This window comes from Podarcis liolepis (assembly GCF_965112155.1).
Source record: "Podarcis liolepis genome assembly, chromosome: 12".
NCBI classification, from domain to species: Eukaryota; Metazoa; Chordata; class Lepidosauria; order Squamata; family Lacertidae; genus Podarcis; species Podarcis liolepis.
Genome location: NC_139563.1, coordinates 46,852,729 through 46,868,889, shown reverse-complemented (window position 1 = coordinate 46,868,889; position 16,161 = coordinate 46,852,729). Strand labels below are relative to the sequence as shown.

General features: G+C 42.9%; 1 protein-coding gene across 5 annotated transcripts in view; it reads right to left on the bottom strand.

Moving 5' to 3' along the window:
* NEK11 (NIMA related kinase 11) overlaps window positions 1-16,161 on the bottom strand; it is an 82,386-nt gene that overhangs the window by 44,439 nt on the left and 21,786 nt on the right. For all 5 annotated transcript variants that reach the window (XM_083468212.1, XM_083468214.1, XM_083468211.1 and 2 more), the window contains exons 3-5: window positions 3,196-3,361; window positions 2,539-2,657; window positions 541-605 (exon numbers count right to left, since the gene is read on the bottom strand). In XM_083468212.1, coding sequence (XP_083324338.1) covers window positions 541-605; window positions 2,539-2,657; window positions 3,196-3,361 — 350 coding nt within the window. The remainder of the gene's footprint in view (window positions 1-540; window positions 606-2,538; window positions 2,658-3,195; window positions 3,362-16,161) is intronic.

The following is a 16,161-nucleotide window of genomic DNA, read 5'->3' as shown; positions in this document are numbered from 1 at the left end:
CTCAATGCGTAACTACATCCAACATCTGCATTAGCATTCATATGCAATGCTCTGTTACACCCAGGCATTGTACAGAATAACCAGACAAAGATAAGCTTTCAGAAACTTCTGAATAGCATAGGCATCATTATGTCATATATTTATCATTTTAAAAAATATGGGTTGCAACAGAAAAGTACCATTTTTAAAATTGAAAGAGAGGCATAGCTAAGGAGGGGGAAACCCGCTCCCTGTCCCAAGATGCTTTTCTCATCAGTGAAGCTCTCATACCAGGTATACTTGGCCAGGAGAAATGCTTTGGAAAACAGGAGCAGGTTCTGCGCTCCCTGCACCCAAAAACCTTGGCTACTGGCTGGGGTCCCATCTGGCATCTGCCCTGGGCCCATTTTTGCTGGTGCTCTACTGAGTGCTAGGACAGCTTGGAGTCTCTGTTTAAGTTTCCTGCAATGTCCTGGAGCACCCCCAGTGCAGCATCACTCCATGGCACTGTGCAAGTGGAAATGTTACGCAATAATAAAATCACATTGAAAAACATCTTACCAATTTTAAGAAGGTTGTTTTTCAAAAAAATATTCTTCGCTTTCAAATCTCTGTGAAGTATTCGCCTGAATATGAAGAGAAATGAAACTATTTTAGTAGGATGAAAAAGTTAATAGCACATCTTACAGTCTTTTAGACTATTGCGAAATGTACTCTTTGCTCCTAATCACCTAACTTTGAAGTGCAAATGACACTGAACACATTTACTATCGCTGGACATACTTCCAAGCAAACATGTATAGGACTGAGCAGCATGTCAAATTCACTTCAAAATATTGGCCACCAGAAACCCCTACAAGAAAGTGTGTCTAACATGAATGAATGAATGAATGAATGAATGAATTTATTATTTCGGTCACAGACCAGTTCCAGCCCACATACAATATCAAGGAAGTCATAAAACACGATAGGGATACATTTGAATTTGCAATTAAGTATAACAGGGACAATACAGATATAGCAACAGTTAAAAAATATATCAATTAAAACTTAAGTCACCAAAATATAACCTAAAATTATCATTTAAAGCCTTAATCATCATGATAGCACAGCTTGTTCCCTAAGTTGTATGGCAATCGCACAGAATTTGGCTACCCTTAACATGATCTCAGGATCCTTGTCCTCTACCAGGGATTTTAGACATTGAAGTTCGGATTCATTTGGAGATTTTTGCATAGCAGGGGTAATAAATCCCAGGCATATTCCATACAAAATCAACCAGAAACTACATTTTAATCATACTTTGAGAAGAAAGACTGCTCCTGTGAAACTGTGAATGAAAAGATCTATATACACATTTAACATGCGCAGTATATCTTCTTTGCTGCCAATCACCATAATCTACCAATTTCATACAGGGATTAATCACAATGGAGCAGCAGATAAAAATGCAGCCCTTTGCCATTACAGATCTGTTTCCACTGAAATTAACAGGACAACCCACAAATGCAATAGCTTTGTGAGCCCTAGTTAATAGAGATTGGAGTTTGCTATATCACAACATGTAGTGGAGACAAGCAGACGGAACACAAGTCTGAAAAGTTGTGTGTGTGTGTGATAGGGTTCCAACTTCTGATTTAGCATGGAGCGCTGTCAGAAAGAATAATCAGGGCCCAGAGGAGACACAGGAACAATGGACACTGTAAGAGGCTGTGATATTTACTACTTTCACGGCAGATCCTAAACCCCAGAAGAACATGATACTCCTGAATCTTTGTTGCTCTGGCAACTTCTCTCTCTCTCTCTCTCTCTCTCTCTCTCTGTGTGTGTGTGTGTGTGTGTGTGTGTATGAGTGAATAATTCAGATTTTAAAATTGCCCATCTGCTCTTCAGCAGTATACCCTCTTTTTATTTGGCTCACTGAATGGCTGCAATTTAGGGCTCATAGTCAATGCTAGCACCTTGAGTTGCACATATAATAGCATTTCTATGCTTTCTCTGATAACAGTGTGCACCAAGAAATCCAAGACCTGAAATGTACATATTAATTATTAAAGATGCTCGCAATTAAAAATGGATGATGCAATAAAAAAATGAATATGGAAAAATAAAATTGTTGAGTTGGCAGCATGTGACCGGGATAGTACTATTAAATAGTGGTCACCTTGAAACCATCAAAAGGTGTTTAAAAATTCATTGCTTCGGTCACTAAAGAATTAAACAATCATTTTTAGAAAATTTAGTGGTTCATATGATCAAAAGTATCTTTTAAAGTAACCCATGGGGATTTAAATATTTTCTTGCCCTGTTTTGCAAGAATGATGATGGTGCTGAGAATTCTGGGAACGGTACTACTCTGCGTGGAACTTAAAAGTCAAAACTTGAAAAATATACTCCCATCCATCACACATTAATAGTCCTATTCCAGGCGGCAAAAGAGAATTTTATATCAAAGGTAAGTAAAGGCTAGTCAGCAAATTTTAATTTTCACTTTAATATTAGCAAGCAAGAGGTGCAAAATGTGCTCGTTTATAACCATTTCAAAGCAAATGACTGTACCTTTCATGCATGTAGTTGACTCCAAGTAACAACTGTATAAACCATTCTACTATCTGGCTTTCAGGAAATACTTTGCCAGCTTCTTTGTACTGCTGAATGTTAAAGTCGAGGTCTCGACCCTGAAATGCAGGAGCAAATTTACAATCAGAAACATTAAATTGCAACTACATTGAAATTAATGGGTGGGAACTGCTATCAACCTGAACAGAGCTAAGATCCCTCCAGTTTGATGAAAAATGCTTCAGGGCTGAAGCTGTGGTTAGTACATGTTTCTGTAATAGTTTTAATAACACAGATGTTCTACGCAAATCAAAATATTATCATGAAAGCTTTCCTTTTAAGTCCAAGGCCAAAAAACCAAACCAAACTAAACTAAATAACCACAAGATTTGTGGTGCTAATTATTATGAAGTTGCCAAGGTTCTTATGCCAAGCCAATAATGATTGTCTTGTGAACCCTTGCTTCCTAACCTGTGGGTTTTGGCAGGTCACCAGCATATCCATGATAGAGATGGCACTATCCTGGTGTGCAGAAGACCATCATGAAAGCTACAACATGTAACAACCCACCACCTAATGATTTCTATGCAATATTGCACACATTTCCCCATCCACTTTTTAGGAATATACATTCAGCAGAAGTAAATGAAGTCCCACCTCACAGTATTCAGTGATGATGCAAAAACTCTCTCCTTCTACAAAGCTGGTATAAAATTTGACAATGGCTGGGTGGTCTAGCCTGGACAGCAACTGCGCTTCTAGATTTGCCTCAACTGTTTCATTAGGCTTGATGTCTCCCACGGAGATCTCTTTCAAAACTTTCCTGTTGATAGAAAAAGAGAAGGAAAACATAATGTGGATTGCTTTCACACTAGCCCTTTTCTCTGGGATTGCTATTTTTCGTTCATGTGCTTTTTATAGAGGATACCCTTGCTGTCAGATTCTCTACAATACATTTTTTCCATGCTTTGAATTGCAATAATTTCTTAAACAATAGAATACCTGTCTGAACAGGCAATGTACTATCAAGCCCTTTCTGGGGTCTTGTGCGTTTAATTTAAAGTTTATGGTTTGAAGGTCCTATCAGTTTTATCACTTTTGTCAGTTTCTGACTTCAGAAACACAGGAAGCTGCCTTATGATGAGTCAGATCATTGGCTCATCCAACTTAAAATTGTCTACACTGAGTTTTGTGAAGGATTGTGAAAATTATATGATCCCCCACCCCCCCATTATGGCAGTAAAACCAGCAATTGTTATTATTCTCCATACATGAAATAAATTCATTAACAAGAAAAAGCGGATTTTTAAGGACTCAATCAAAGTTTAAGTTGCTAATTCTGAGCAGTGAGAATAAATGCTTACTGGAGAGAACCTGTAATATGCTAAGGAGATTAACTGTGCAGCAGAATTCTTATCAAGGCAGATGAAAATATGGACTTAGAAGAATTTGTGGAAAGAAGTACAGTGGTACCTCGGATTAAGTACTTAATTTGTTCCGGAGGTCCGTTCTTAACCTGAAACTGTTCTTAACCTGAAACACCACTATAGCTAATGGGGCCTCCTGCTGCTGCTGCTGCGCCGCCGGAGCACGATTTCTGTTCTCATCCTGAAGCAAAGTTCTTAACCTGAAGCACTATTTCTGGGTTAGCGGAATCTGTAACCTGAAGCGTATGTAACCCGAGGTACCACTGTAGAGATGCATATGGCAGGAATTATACGCCTTTCAGGAATTATACGCCTTAATCTTCAGGAAAGCTTTTTAAAAATTTTGTTCAGATGATACTTTACTCCAAAAAGACTGAAACATATATATCCCAGGGTAGGTAACAAATGCTTGAGATGTGGGAAGATAGTAGACATACTGCATGCTTGGAGGGTGGGGAAGAGATGTACGTTTATTAACAGGTTCTGGGAATTAGTTTGGAGAGTATTAAGGAAATGACAAATTATTTTGCTTCGTTACATCAAAAAGAAAAGAAAAGAAGTAAACCAAGAGGATGAAGAGCTGCTTATTTATTTACTTAAGGCTTCCAGAATAGCAATTTGCTAAAAGCGGAAACAAAATGTATCTTCAAAATAGAAAAGGTTGCCAAGCTAGTAAATGTTTTGTTGAAAAGTGCTCATTGTTTTTGCAAATGCACAGTTTAATGTGAGTTCTGTAACAGATAATCAGAAACATTTACTATGTTTCTCTTGAATAAAGCACACATGATTTTTTTTAAGAACCCAACTCAGAAATAAATATATATTTTTCCTGTGCAAACATTATTAATGGTTTGTTAGTTATTTAATGAAAGGGCAGATAAAGAGCCAACCAAAATTTCTGCTAAGTAGAAGTTTAGCAAAAGAACTGCAAACTACAATTTCCCTATGTATTTTAACCAGGCAAATAATCATAACATAAAGGATAATGCTGCTTTATATCATAGTCTGATGAGTTTATGTATGAAATATTATACTGTACTAGGGTTTTAGAAGAGTAAAGCAATATATTTTCAATATTTTAAATCAAGCAAAAGGTAAATTTCAGCTCAAGTTGTATGAGATCATTTCATATTTTAAATGCCGCTCAGTTATATAATCACAGCAATAGAAATAATAATAAAGAAAGCACAAATTATTTGGTTTTAAAAAATGAATTATCATAAATCCCTGTAAGGTATTTCCCTACAAACATCACACATCAGTTACCCAGTAACAGAGCATACATTTTCTTTCTTTTTATGCATACAACTTGCCTAAAACCCTTCTGGAAATCTTATAATAAAACATGGAATTCGCTTGTCTACATCGTTGCAGACTTGCTCAGCACTGTTAAAATAGGTAATATCTACAGCAATCTTCTCATCTTTGACTTGACACCATGACATTTCTTATTCCTGCTCACAGATCATGTCACTAAACTGTCAAACAGAATGAGTCTTCTTTAAATATCACTTAATACAAGATCTTTATGCACCAAAAGACAGCAATGAAAACTTGACGCACCAGGACAACTTGTCACCTAATTCACTCAAGTGATTTGGATGCTGCCATCACCTGTCAAACAACATGACAAATATTTATCTTATTAAAATTCTATCACAGGATAGCAAATCAAGAGTCTGTACACTTATAAATTAGCCCACAGTTTTCTGGTACTTCAATACCAAACTGACAGCCTGTACTATCATCAACTGGAAAAAGCATTGTTATGGTATCAGAATTGTAGTTACTTATACATGCAATCTGAGACAGATGGCATAGATAGTTTTATGGGGTAGCTTACTTCTGTTGTGTCTTGAAGCAGTAGAATGTCCCAAATACTTGTATTGTCTCAGGAGAACACTTTTTAATCTGGTTCCCTGGACCATTTTTTGCCTGTAAAACCACACAGAACATTTTTACTGTTTACACTAATCAGAAACTAAGACATAAGACAGTTGTTGAGGGTCTTTTTTCTAATTCAGTGCATCGTGGAGTGTCCCCAAATAAAGCCATGTGTGGCATATTGCTTCAAAACTGCGTGGAATTTTTTTTTTACTGCTTCAGTTGGTAAACATTGGTCACATCTGCACTATACATTTAAAACACTCCTATACTACTTTAATTGACACCACTTTCCCTGAAGATTCCTGGGAACTGTAGTCTGTTAAGGATGCTGACCTCATCGAGCTAAAATTCCCAGCATCCTTAACAAATTACAGTTCCCAGGATTCTCCCTATCTGTTAAAGTGACATAAGAGTGCTTTAAATAAATGGTGCAGGTGTGACAGTTGCCCAAAGCAAAGAAAAGGTAAAAAAACCCGCCCAGTTTGTAAAAATCAGTTCCTTTTCTTGGGATTTCCCCCCCAGGTGCTTTTGTTTCCTCCTGAGGTGCTTTAGTTTACAGAAATAAAACTGTAAATGTTAAGTGGCTAAAAACTGCAGACGCTGTTCACTACCACATTCGTAGGTGACAAATTAGAAGAATTGCACCATAGGTATGTTAGGATATTTCCGTTCCACCTTAAAAGGGAGCAGGATGTTTGTGTCACAGCCTGCGTATTTCCTGTTCACAGGATGTTTATGTTTTGCTATTGCTTTCGTTTCTCAGTCTGTCGGAGACTCTGACGCAGAACAGTCATGTCTCTCTTTGTTCTGATCAACACTGAATAAAGCTTGTAAATAATGCTCTTCTGCAGTGCAACTTTTAGCTGTGCTTTATCTGCTGATAGAGTGTGCATGAGCCCTGGAATGTGGCAAGGTATTTCCAGGAAACTCGTGTCGCTAATTGCTGAATCTGCGTGATTACGGGAGATCGACGGACGTCCGGCACACGGCTTGGGGCCATGATGGACTTTATCTCCCTGGCAGTATCCCAACAAGGTCTACTTCTGTGTAAATTCTGCAATTGAAAGTGCACCTAGTTCAACTCTGTTTTTCATATGAAGTTAAATATTAGTGGTTTCATTTATTTATTTAAAACATTCACAGGCTGACTTTTAATAATCACAAGAAAAGAAAAACGTATTATAACCAAAGTCCTCCATCCGTTAATAAAGCCAGCAGTAATGAAAGCACACATTCAGCCCAGAAGTAAAATACAATTTGTAACTATAACTGCAAAATATCGGCAGCAAGAAAAAACATCAGATAATATGAATAGGAAGGACAGAACAGCTTTCAAGTATGAGAAATCGTGTTAGATCTTATGAAGCACAATGGGAATCTCACCCCTAAGTCAGCACCGCTTCTCTGCCACTGACAGAGGTGGCAGAGTGGCTCATGCGAGTGGCAGGGATGGTGGCACTGGCGGCAGCCGCAGGGCAGTGTGGCACTTCTCGTTTCGCCTCAAGCAGCAAAACAGCATGTGCCATCCCTCATAGTGAAGGATGTAATTATTCTGCTAAGGTCCAAAAACCATTTTTGGCCAAGGGAGAAGACCGATCAAAGCATACGGTACACTGTAAAGTATAGATACCAGACCTGAAATCCAAGCCAGCCAGCCAGGCTTTAATTGGGCTTGAGTTTGCAGAGATCTTGGCTTGGCATAGATCTTTTAAAAAAGAGCTTCAGCACCTCTGAAACATCTTCCAACGTTTTGCTGAACTACTAGGACTTTGGGGCACTTGGTAGCAACAAACGCTGGTACATACTATGTTCAATGCATTTTCGAGTAAGAAGCAAACTGCTTCTCAGAAAAGACTGTGTGTAGTGTGTATGCACACACCCTTCGATAGCTTTTCAAATATGAGCATGACTAAAACCATGAAGCAACAACAACTAGTGTGGGGGCATGAGCAGATTCGACTTGAGTACATGTAAATACATTTGGTGAAACTGGGTTCCTCGCATGACGGCCCAGCGCCAGACCCAGGGGCAAGAAAGGAGGAAAGGCGGCAGCAGCACCACTGTGCCTCTGCTGAGCTCCAGCGCATGAACAAACTGCAGAGGCAGCTTCCTTGCATGGTGGCAACACTTGCCCTGCCCCAGGCACCCACAGCCTACACTATGCTGCTGCAGTGTGGATTTGTCCCCTCTGTGTACTCTATTGAGTAAGTGAGGATTGTTCCTACTTCAGTAAAGGAGGTCTAGGGACCAGCACAGTTTTCCTACATTGCAGAGGGTGAGAGGCATTCTACAGCCATGGCTAAGCACTCTACACACCCTTTCTCTTTTTCTTGGGGTGTTATGCTACTGATTTATTATTTGCTTGACTAAATAAAAAACAAACCTTGTAATGCAGCTCTGCTTTGAGATCTGGAATTGTCTGAAACAGTGGAAATACAAAAGGACAGAATGCTGTCGATCACTGTCAAACTCATCTCTGCAGCCAGAAGTGATGGGCAGTTAGCGCAATAAAAATCAGAGATCAAACTAATAGGAAAGGAAGGGCAAAAAGGAAGCCGAGAATGCTCCAAGAGAATGCTCCCTTAAGATAAATGGCATCTGGCCTATATAAGCAGTACACTACATCTGCCCCTGCCTCAAAGCTCAGAAGACTGCGCGGAGCGTATGCTAATATCCCAGGGAGAGACAGTCATTGCCAAGTTCTATCTGCAGCAAACTCTGCCAGTGAGATTCCTTAGAGGGTCTTCCATCCACAGACTCACCCAGGACTCCTGCCTTGGTTCATTTGAAAGCTTTATTTAAATGAATGTAGAACACACAGTTCTTTTAAAGACACAAGGGTATTATTTAATAAAACAGTGAGCACTGCTGCTACCTACGATGTGTTGCAAAAAAAATGAAGGGCTTTAAACTCTCACTGTCACATGCAACAGATGATTGTATAGCCAACCTTTTAACCATCCTGCAAGCAAGCTAACATTCAACCCCAGTTTACAGCAAGGGTGCAAAACATAAAGCAGGTAAGTTTCCAAACACAATAGGAGGAAATGCTTTATCAAAAGAAATGTTTAATGTGTCTTGGCAAACACTGCTTGGGGAATCTTTTCTATTACACCCCTTAGCAAACTTAGGTGAGCTGTTGTAGAATAATGATCCCAAGCCATTCTTATCAAGAAATATTAAGCCCTTTCTTCAATAAAGAGCTTCCTAGAAAATGTCTAGTCAACCTGATGTGATGTGGGATTGACAGTGAAGTGGGATTGAGGATTGGAGTAATCATTCTGTGATATTATGGCAGTGGACAAAGCTGTACAGTGGTACCCCGCAAGACGAATGCCTCGCAAGACGGAAAACCCGCAAGACGAAAGGGTTTTCTGTTTTGGAGGCGCTTCGCAAGACGAATTTCCCTATGGGCTTGCATCGCAAGACGAAAGCCCATAGGGAAATGCTGGCGGTCGGGAGCAAAGACTTTTGCCCACAGCCGGCCTTCAGAAGAGGACCTCTTCTGAAGGCCGGCGGGGGGCAAAAGTCTTTGCTCCCCCCCCGCCTGCCTTCCCCCCCGCCTGCCCCGGGCGATCTTAAAATGCTGGCGGGCGGGAGCGAAGCGTTCGCTGCCGACCCCCAGCATTTTAAAATCTCCCCATGTCCCGGGGAGGTTTTAAAATGCTGGGGGTCGGGAGCGAAGCGCTGCCGACCCCCAGCATTTTAAAATCTCCCCGTGTCCCGGGGAGGTTTTAAAATGCTGTTCCGAAGGGGGGGCGGGGACACCTGCCCCAGCCGCCCCACTTCGGAAAGCTGTTCCGAAGTGGGGCGGGGGGGCGGGGACACCTGCCCCAGCCGCCCCACTTCGGAAAGCTGTTCCGAAGTGGGGCGGGGGGGCGGGGACACCTGCCCCAGCCGCCCCACTTCGGAAAGCTGTTCCGAAGTGGGGAGGGGGGGCGGGGTCACCTGCCCCAGCCGCCCCACTTCGGAAAGCTGTTCCGAAGTGGGGCGGGGACACCTGCCCCAGCCGCCCCACTTCGGACAGCTGTTCCGAAGTGGGGCGGGGACACCTGCCCCAGCCGCCCCACTTCGGAAAGCTGTTCCGAAGTGGGGCGGGGGGGCGGGACACCTGCCCCAGCCGCCCCACTTCGGAAAGCTGTTCCGAAGTGGGGAGGGGGGGCGGGGACACCTGCCCCAGCCGCCCCACTTCGGAAAGCTGTTCCGAAGTGGGGAGGGGGGGCGGGGACACCTGCCCCAGCCGCCCCACTTCAGAAAGCTGTTCCGAAGTGGGGCGGGGGGGCGGGACACCTGCCCCAGCCGCCCTACTTCGGAAAGCTGTTCCGAAGTGGGGAGGGGGGGGCGGGGACACCTGCCCCAGCCGCCCCACTTCGGAAAGCTATTCCGAAGTGGGGAGGGGGGGCGGGGACACCTGCCCCAGCCGCCCCACTTCGGAAAGCTGTTCCGAAGTGGGGAGGGGGGGCGGGGACACCTGCCCCAGCCGCCCCACTTCGGAAAGCTGTTCCGAAGTGGGGAGGGGGGGCGGGGACACCTTCTGAAGGCGGGCAGGGGGCGAAAGTCTTTGTCCCCCCTGCCTGCCTTCCCAGGGGCTTTTAAATCGCCCCGGACAGCGGAGAAGTCCTCCGCTGTCCGGGGCGATTTTAAAATGCCGCCCGCCAGCATTTTAAGATCGCCCCGGACAGCGGAGAAGTCCTCCGCTGTCCCAGGGTTTTTTAAAATGCTGGGGGTGGGAAGAAAAGCCCTTGTCCCCCCCCCAGCCTTCAGAAGAGGTCCGGGGACAGACTGTCCCCGGACCTGGTCTGAAGGCGGTTTCCCTAGGAACGCATTATTTGATTTTCAATGCATTCCTATGGGAAACCGTGCATCGCAAGACGAAAAAACCGCAAGACGAAGAGACTTGCGGAACGAATTAATTTCGTCTTGCGAGGCACCACTGTATTCTAACTTTTGAATTATTATTTTTTAGGAAATGTGCTGAGAACCATATCTACTGTAAAGCCATCTTTTTTTTAATCTTGGATTTTTCTATGATTGCTATGGATCCTATTTGTGTGGCATCAAACCTAAAGCTCAGAGCAGTAGACCCTGCACAAGTCATTGATACAACCTGGGATGCCTTACCGTGCAGTCCTGGTTAGGCACTGTGACCCATAATTGAAAGCACAGGTAACTCTCCAGAAAAGTACAAGTACCCCAGGAAAGTCAGCTGTGTTGAAGTACATAGTGGATGCTTTTCAGACAAGATGGATGAGCAAAATCTAGCCGAGGCTGAACCACCTAGAAATCTCGGCTGTGGGAACCAGGGGCACCGAAGCAGTGGCGGATCCAGTAAATAAATTGATGGAGAAATAATCCAACAAAGATTATCAGGGAACTGAAGCATCTTCCCTATGTGAGAAGGGTGCAGAGTTTATACTGTGGAGGATTATAAAACGTTTCAACTTTCAAATGACATGGAGAAACGTAAATAGAGGTTTTTCTCCCACTCTAGTCAAAATAAAACTTGGGTTCATGACATCTAGTGAAACTGGAGATTCGGGACAGATGAAAGGAAGTACTTCAGTGCTGCAGAAATTTATTTAGAGACTCTCCTTCCTTGGAGGTTTTTAAGCAGAGGTTGGGTGGCCACCTGTCATGGATGCTTTGGCTGAGATTCCCGCATTGCAGGAGGTTGGACCAGAAGACCCTTGGGGTCCCTTCCAACTCTACAATTTTATGATTCTATAAGATATGATGAAGGCTACTAACTTAGGTGGCTTTAAAGGGGGATTTGACAAATTCATGATGGCTATCTGTGGCTATGAGTTGTAATGGCTATATGCTACTTTCAGGATCAGAAACGCGCAAAACTACACTGAATGCCAGCTACTGGGGAACAACAGCAGGGGATGGGTACAGCTTTCATGTGCTGTATCTGTTTGGCTACTGTGGGAAAGGGGACTAGATTAGCTTTTTGTTTGATTTTCCAGGGCTCTTCTTCTCATTTTATGCTCTTGTGAGATACAAAAAATCATAAATTCTGGTATAGAGGCTCTTAAGTGGGACCACCTGAGCAGAGCTCCAATTTTAAAGATTTCCAGAAGTCTGCTGTTTTCCTCCTTTTGCAAAGGTAGATTAGCGGACAAGGACTTATGCTAATATTGCGGGAGCAAGCAATGCTGACACATTATTTGGCAGTGTTTTCTATTATTCAGAGTGTAGAATGTTGCGGAAATAATAAATTAACTGCCAAGTCAAATGTAAATTTGCTACATGATTGCCAATCAATATGTAGGAACAGAAAGTCCATTTAAAAATGGATTGCAATTGGCCTTGCTTGGGTAAGGAGATTAATCATCAGAGGATGTCTGAGGGCATATGCTATAAATTTAAAAGAAGACTGATGCGTTAACGGGGGTGGGAGGGAGCAGTGACATAAATGATGAATTCTGGTTATTATGGGAAAGACTAGTTTTTCATTCAAAAGAAAACAGATTTGTGAGGGATTAATGTGGGAGAGGTGGGTAGGAATCAAATATTTTTGTCTTGATTAAGCAACCTTGATGAATGCATGGTATGGTTTCATCACATTACACAGGCAGAAAACTCCTATCCCTGTTGGGCCGGATAAGATAAATCCCCTTGGCCAGCAAAAAACAGTAAGCTGGTGCAGTGAATTCAAAGACACATTGCAGTACCACTGCACTAGTCATAAACCACCATTTGCAAAAAAAAAAAACAAAAAAAAACCACCCCACTAGATTGGCAGCACTATGAAGAGGAGAGGAATGTTTGGAGTTTGGGCAGGGCAGGGAGGAGCTGGCATCCTATGTTCACTCAAGGGTCTGGCGTTCCTGCCCCTCTGATGCCAGTGTAACATCAGGTCAGTGAGAGGCAGTGCGGGTAACAACACACCCACTGACTCACTGAACCTTCACCTTCATGCACTTGTTTGAGCATAAGATTCCAACAAGCAGCACAGCACCTAGACTAGAGTATATAGATCGCTGCAGCAAAAGAACATACTGTAGTTTACTTATATAGATGTGTGACATGGGGCTGTATTGCAGTGCTCCCATGACTATAGATGCCAGGCATACGAAAACACAAGCAGGAACTTTGCTGATGGGAAAACGTGTGTTAAATTTATAAGCTACACCTTCAGCATCCAAGTACGCCAGGGCAGATAAGATTTAAAGCAAAAATGCCACAACTTAATAATGTTTTTCTAACAACCTAAAACAGGTTGTGGCTTTAAAAGTATGGAGTGTCTGCAAGGCCTGTCAAGAAAGGCACCAGGTGAGCCTCCCTGGGGAGGACATTCTAAAAGGTACGGTGCCACCACCAAAAAGGCTCACTATTTGCTCTACCTCAAAAAGCAGGAGCAACCAGAATAAAGTCTCAGGTGAAGATCTCAGTGACTGAGCAGACTAGCATGGGGAAAGACCATGCAACTCTTTGTGAAAAAGCACAACAATCCCAATAGCTAGGAGAACAAAATAAAACAAGGGCTGTTCTTAAGGAGCTCGGCCTTACTGTTGTTTTTTTGTATCCCTTATAACATCTTGATTTCAGTTATCCTCATTTTACCTGGGAAAAGGACAGCCAAGGCAAGAGTGCTCTAGTTTGCATTTGCTGACCTTGATTTATTGACTCTTGTTAGGTATGCATACCGTGGTGCATGATTACTCTGGACATGCAAATACCTTCTTCACTTTTGATTTTAAACTCAGTAAACTGTCCAACAGCACAGCCTAAGTTAAATTCTCTGACAGCCAGTTGCAACTATTGCAGGTCAAGCCATTTGTGGTCATTAGCATATCTTAAAAGACAGGAACCCTCTGCTGGAGATATGCTCAGTAACTCAGCCTTCTTATTCACTCTACAAGTTTACATCCAGAATCCCCTCTAGGTATGATCTGCCCTATAACAAGGTATGTGGACTATTTGAGGACTCCACCAACAGCCCTCTCCCCTTGCTGCTACTGAGGCTGCAAGGGCAAGATGCCCACAGATAGGTAAACAAGGGAAAGGGTAGACCATTCTGAAAGTATGATTGTCACATCTTCTCCATCCCACCCAACAGAACCCCCCTAATGTGTTCACTCCAACACCCATAGCAAGTCTTCCCTTCTCCCTGGAATACAAGTGAACTGTTTCAGGAACTTGCTTTTACTCAACAGGTTGTAGCAGTGCATCCTATAAGAAGGGAAGCTGTGCTACAGCGTACTATGCAGTTAACATTCAGGAGGGCCCAAACTCCCAAATAAAATGCATGCTTCCACCATAGACTTGCAAAGGCTATGTAGACCCACTGTCAGTCCCTTTTGAGGAAGTCAACATCAAACACCCTACTCTTGTCTATTGATAGTGCTGCCAAACACTTGTGACTCATCCTTCCAAGCGGATCAGAGCCAACGGACATGACAAGAGAACAAAGCTTAGACGGTACTGCAGTGCTATTCCTAACTTTGGACGAGTATTGCCTTCATGTTAGCATTGTCTTCCCAAACTGGCAAACCTCTCAAATGTAGACAAATGAGGGACTATCAGGTCCATGCACCTATTATGAGAGCAAAGAGTTGGACATGTGAACAGGCAAAACATTCATAAAGAGCATCCTTTCTCTCAATCACTCATTTGACAAGCACCTAATTGTGTGTAGTATTTGTTGCAGCTGCTGCCCATTATTCACCACTATTTCTATGTTTCTCTTGTCTCTCCACAGCTAACCAGGCATCTCTCAGGGAGAGAAGAGGCTACCTGCCATCTTCACTGCCAGTGCCCCAGTGCCATGCACACCACAAGGGTAGTCGACAGCAGTAGCTAGACATTTATCTGGCTAAGGCAGACCATCTCTGATTAGCTCTCCCACTGCTGTGTCTCAGGTGTGTCACCTCAGCACTTTTTCTTGGGAGCCCCTAGCCAGGATCAAACTTGCAGGTTAAGCCTGCGCTATTCATAAGAACATAAGAAGAGTCCTGCTGGATGAGGCCAAAGTCACATGTAGTCCAGCATCCTGTTCTCACTGCTGCTAACTGGATGCCTATGCAAAGCCCACAAGCAGTGCTATCCCAAGTTACAGTTTTACTCTCGTACATCTCCACAAAGAGATGTACTCAGTACTGGCCTCTTTAGCTGGAAGTCCAGGTCTCTACTACCCATAGGACTGGATGAAGGAAAAAATACGTGCTCCAAGCTAGTCCCTGGGAGACTAACAGTCACCGCATTTGTCCCTCTTCTGCCTGCAACTGCACCTATGTAATTAGGGTGTAGATGTGTGCTGTGGACAAGCTAAGTTCTAGCTTCCTCCCTGCCCCCCCCCATCCAAAATGACTGTTACCAACAGCAACACCATCCTCAGCTCAAAGCTAGGGTTTTCCTTGCAGAGCCCACGTTTATATTGCATTGCTCTTTCCATCTCCTTTATCACCTAAATAAAGTGTTGTCTCCTGTGATCTTGCAGTTGTAGTGTGCATTCTACAATGTCCTTGAGTTTCCCTTTCCAAAAGCTTGTTCTTTTCACACAGACACATGCATATATGTTGTATAGTACAGTGTTCTAAAACAGGGCTTCCCAAACTGTGGTCTATGGACCACCAGGGGTCTGCGACCTTCATTCAGGTGGCCCATGGCATGTCTACATTAAATATTTACATAGATTGTTATTTTTTTGTATTTTTATTGCTCCTTTTATTTCTTACGCTGCATTTTATTGTACAGTATTACAATTGGGATTCTATGGAATGAAATGCAAGAAATAAAAGCAGCAATAACAATACAATTAAAAACCACACAGCACCTGGTCCAGCACATTACAACTCCTACAACAGGCAAAAAAATATTTAAGTGATCCACCAAGACCGCTAGCAATTTTCAAGTGGTTTGCGGGGTGGGGAAGGAGTCTAGGAACTGCTGTTCTAAACATTGTGTGAACGCCTTGATATTGCAGTGGGATTCAAGCTCTTCTTGTCACCTTTCACGTCTCCTACCCACTGGACTACAGACGCTTTCTGGTCTCTTCCAAAGAGGGTACTTGGGCATTATTATACAGAACATTTGCCATCACCCTATATGGACTGATGCCTCCCATACACGGGTCGTGTGGTAGCTGGTACTTTAGCTTTCTTCTTCTAGTGAAATTTTTGTGCTTTCTGTTTCGCAGCTAGAGGAGCACATAACAGGATTGTGACTATGTTAGGCTGCCACAAGCAGTAGAAAAGCAGCCACTTGGAATAGCATGGTCCTGCATAATAAGTGGCACAATCATTCGTAATGATGGGCAGATGTTACTAGATACTTATTAAATAATTAACTTCCTAAATTTCAA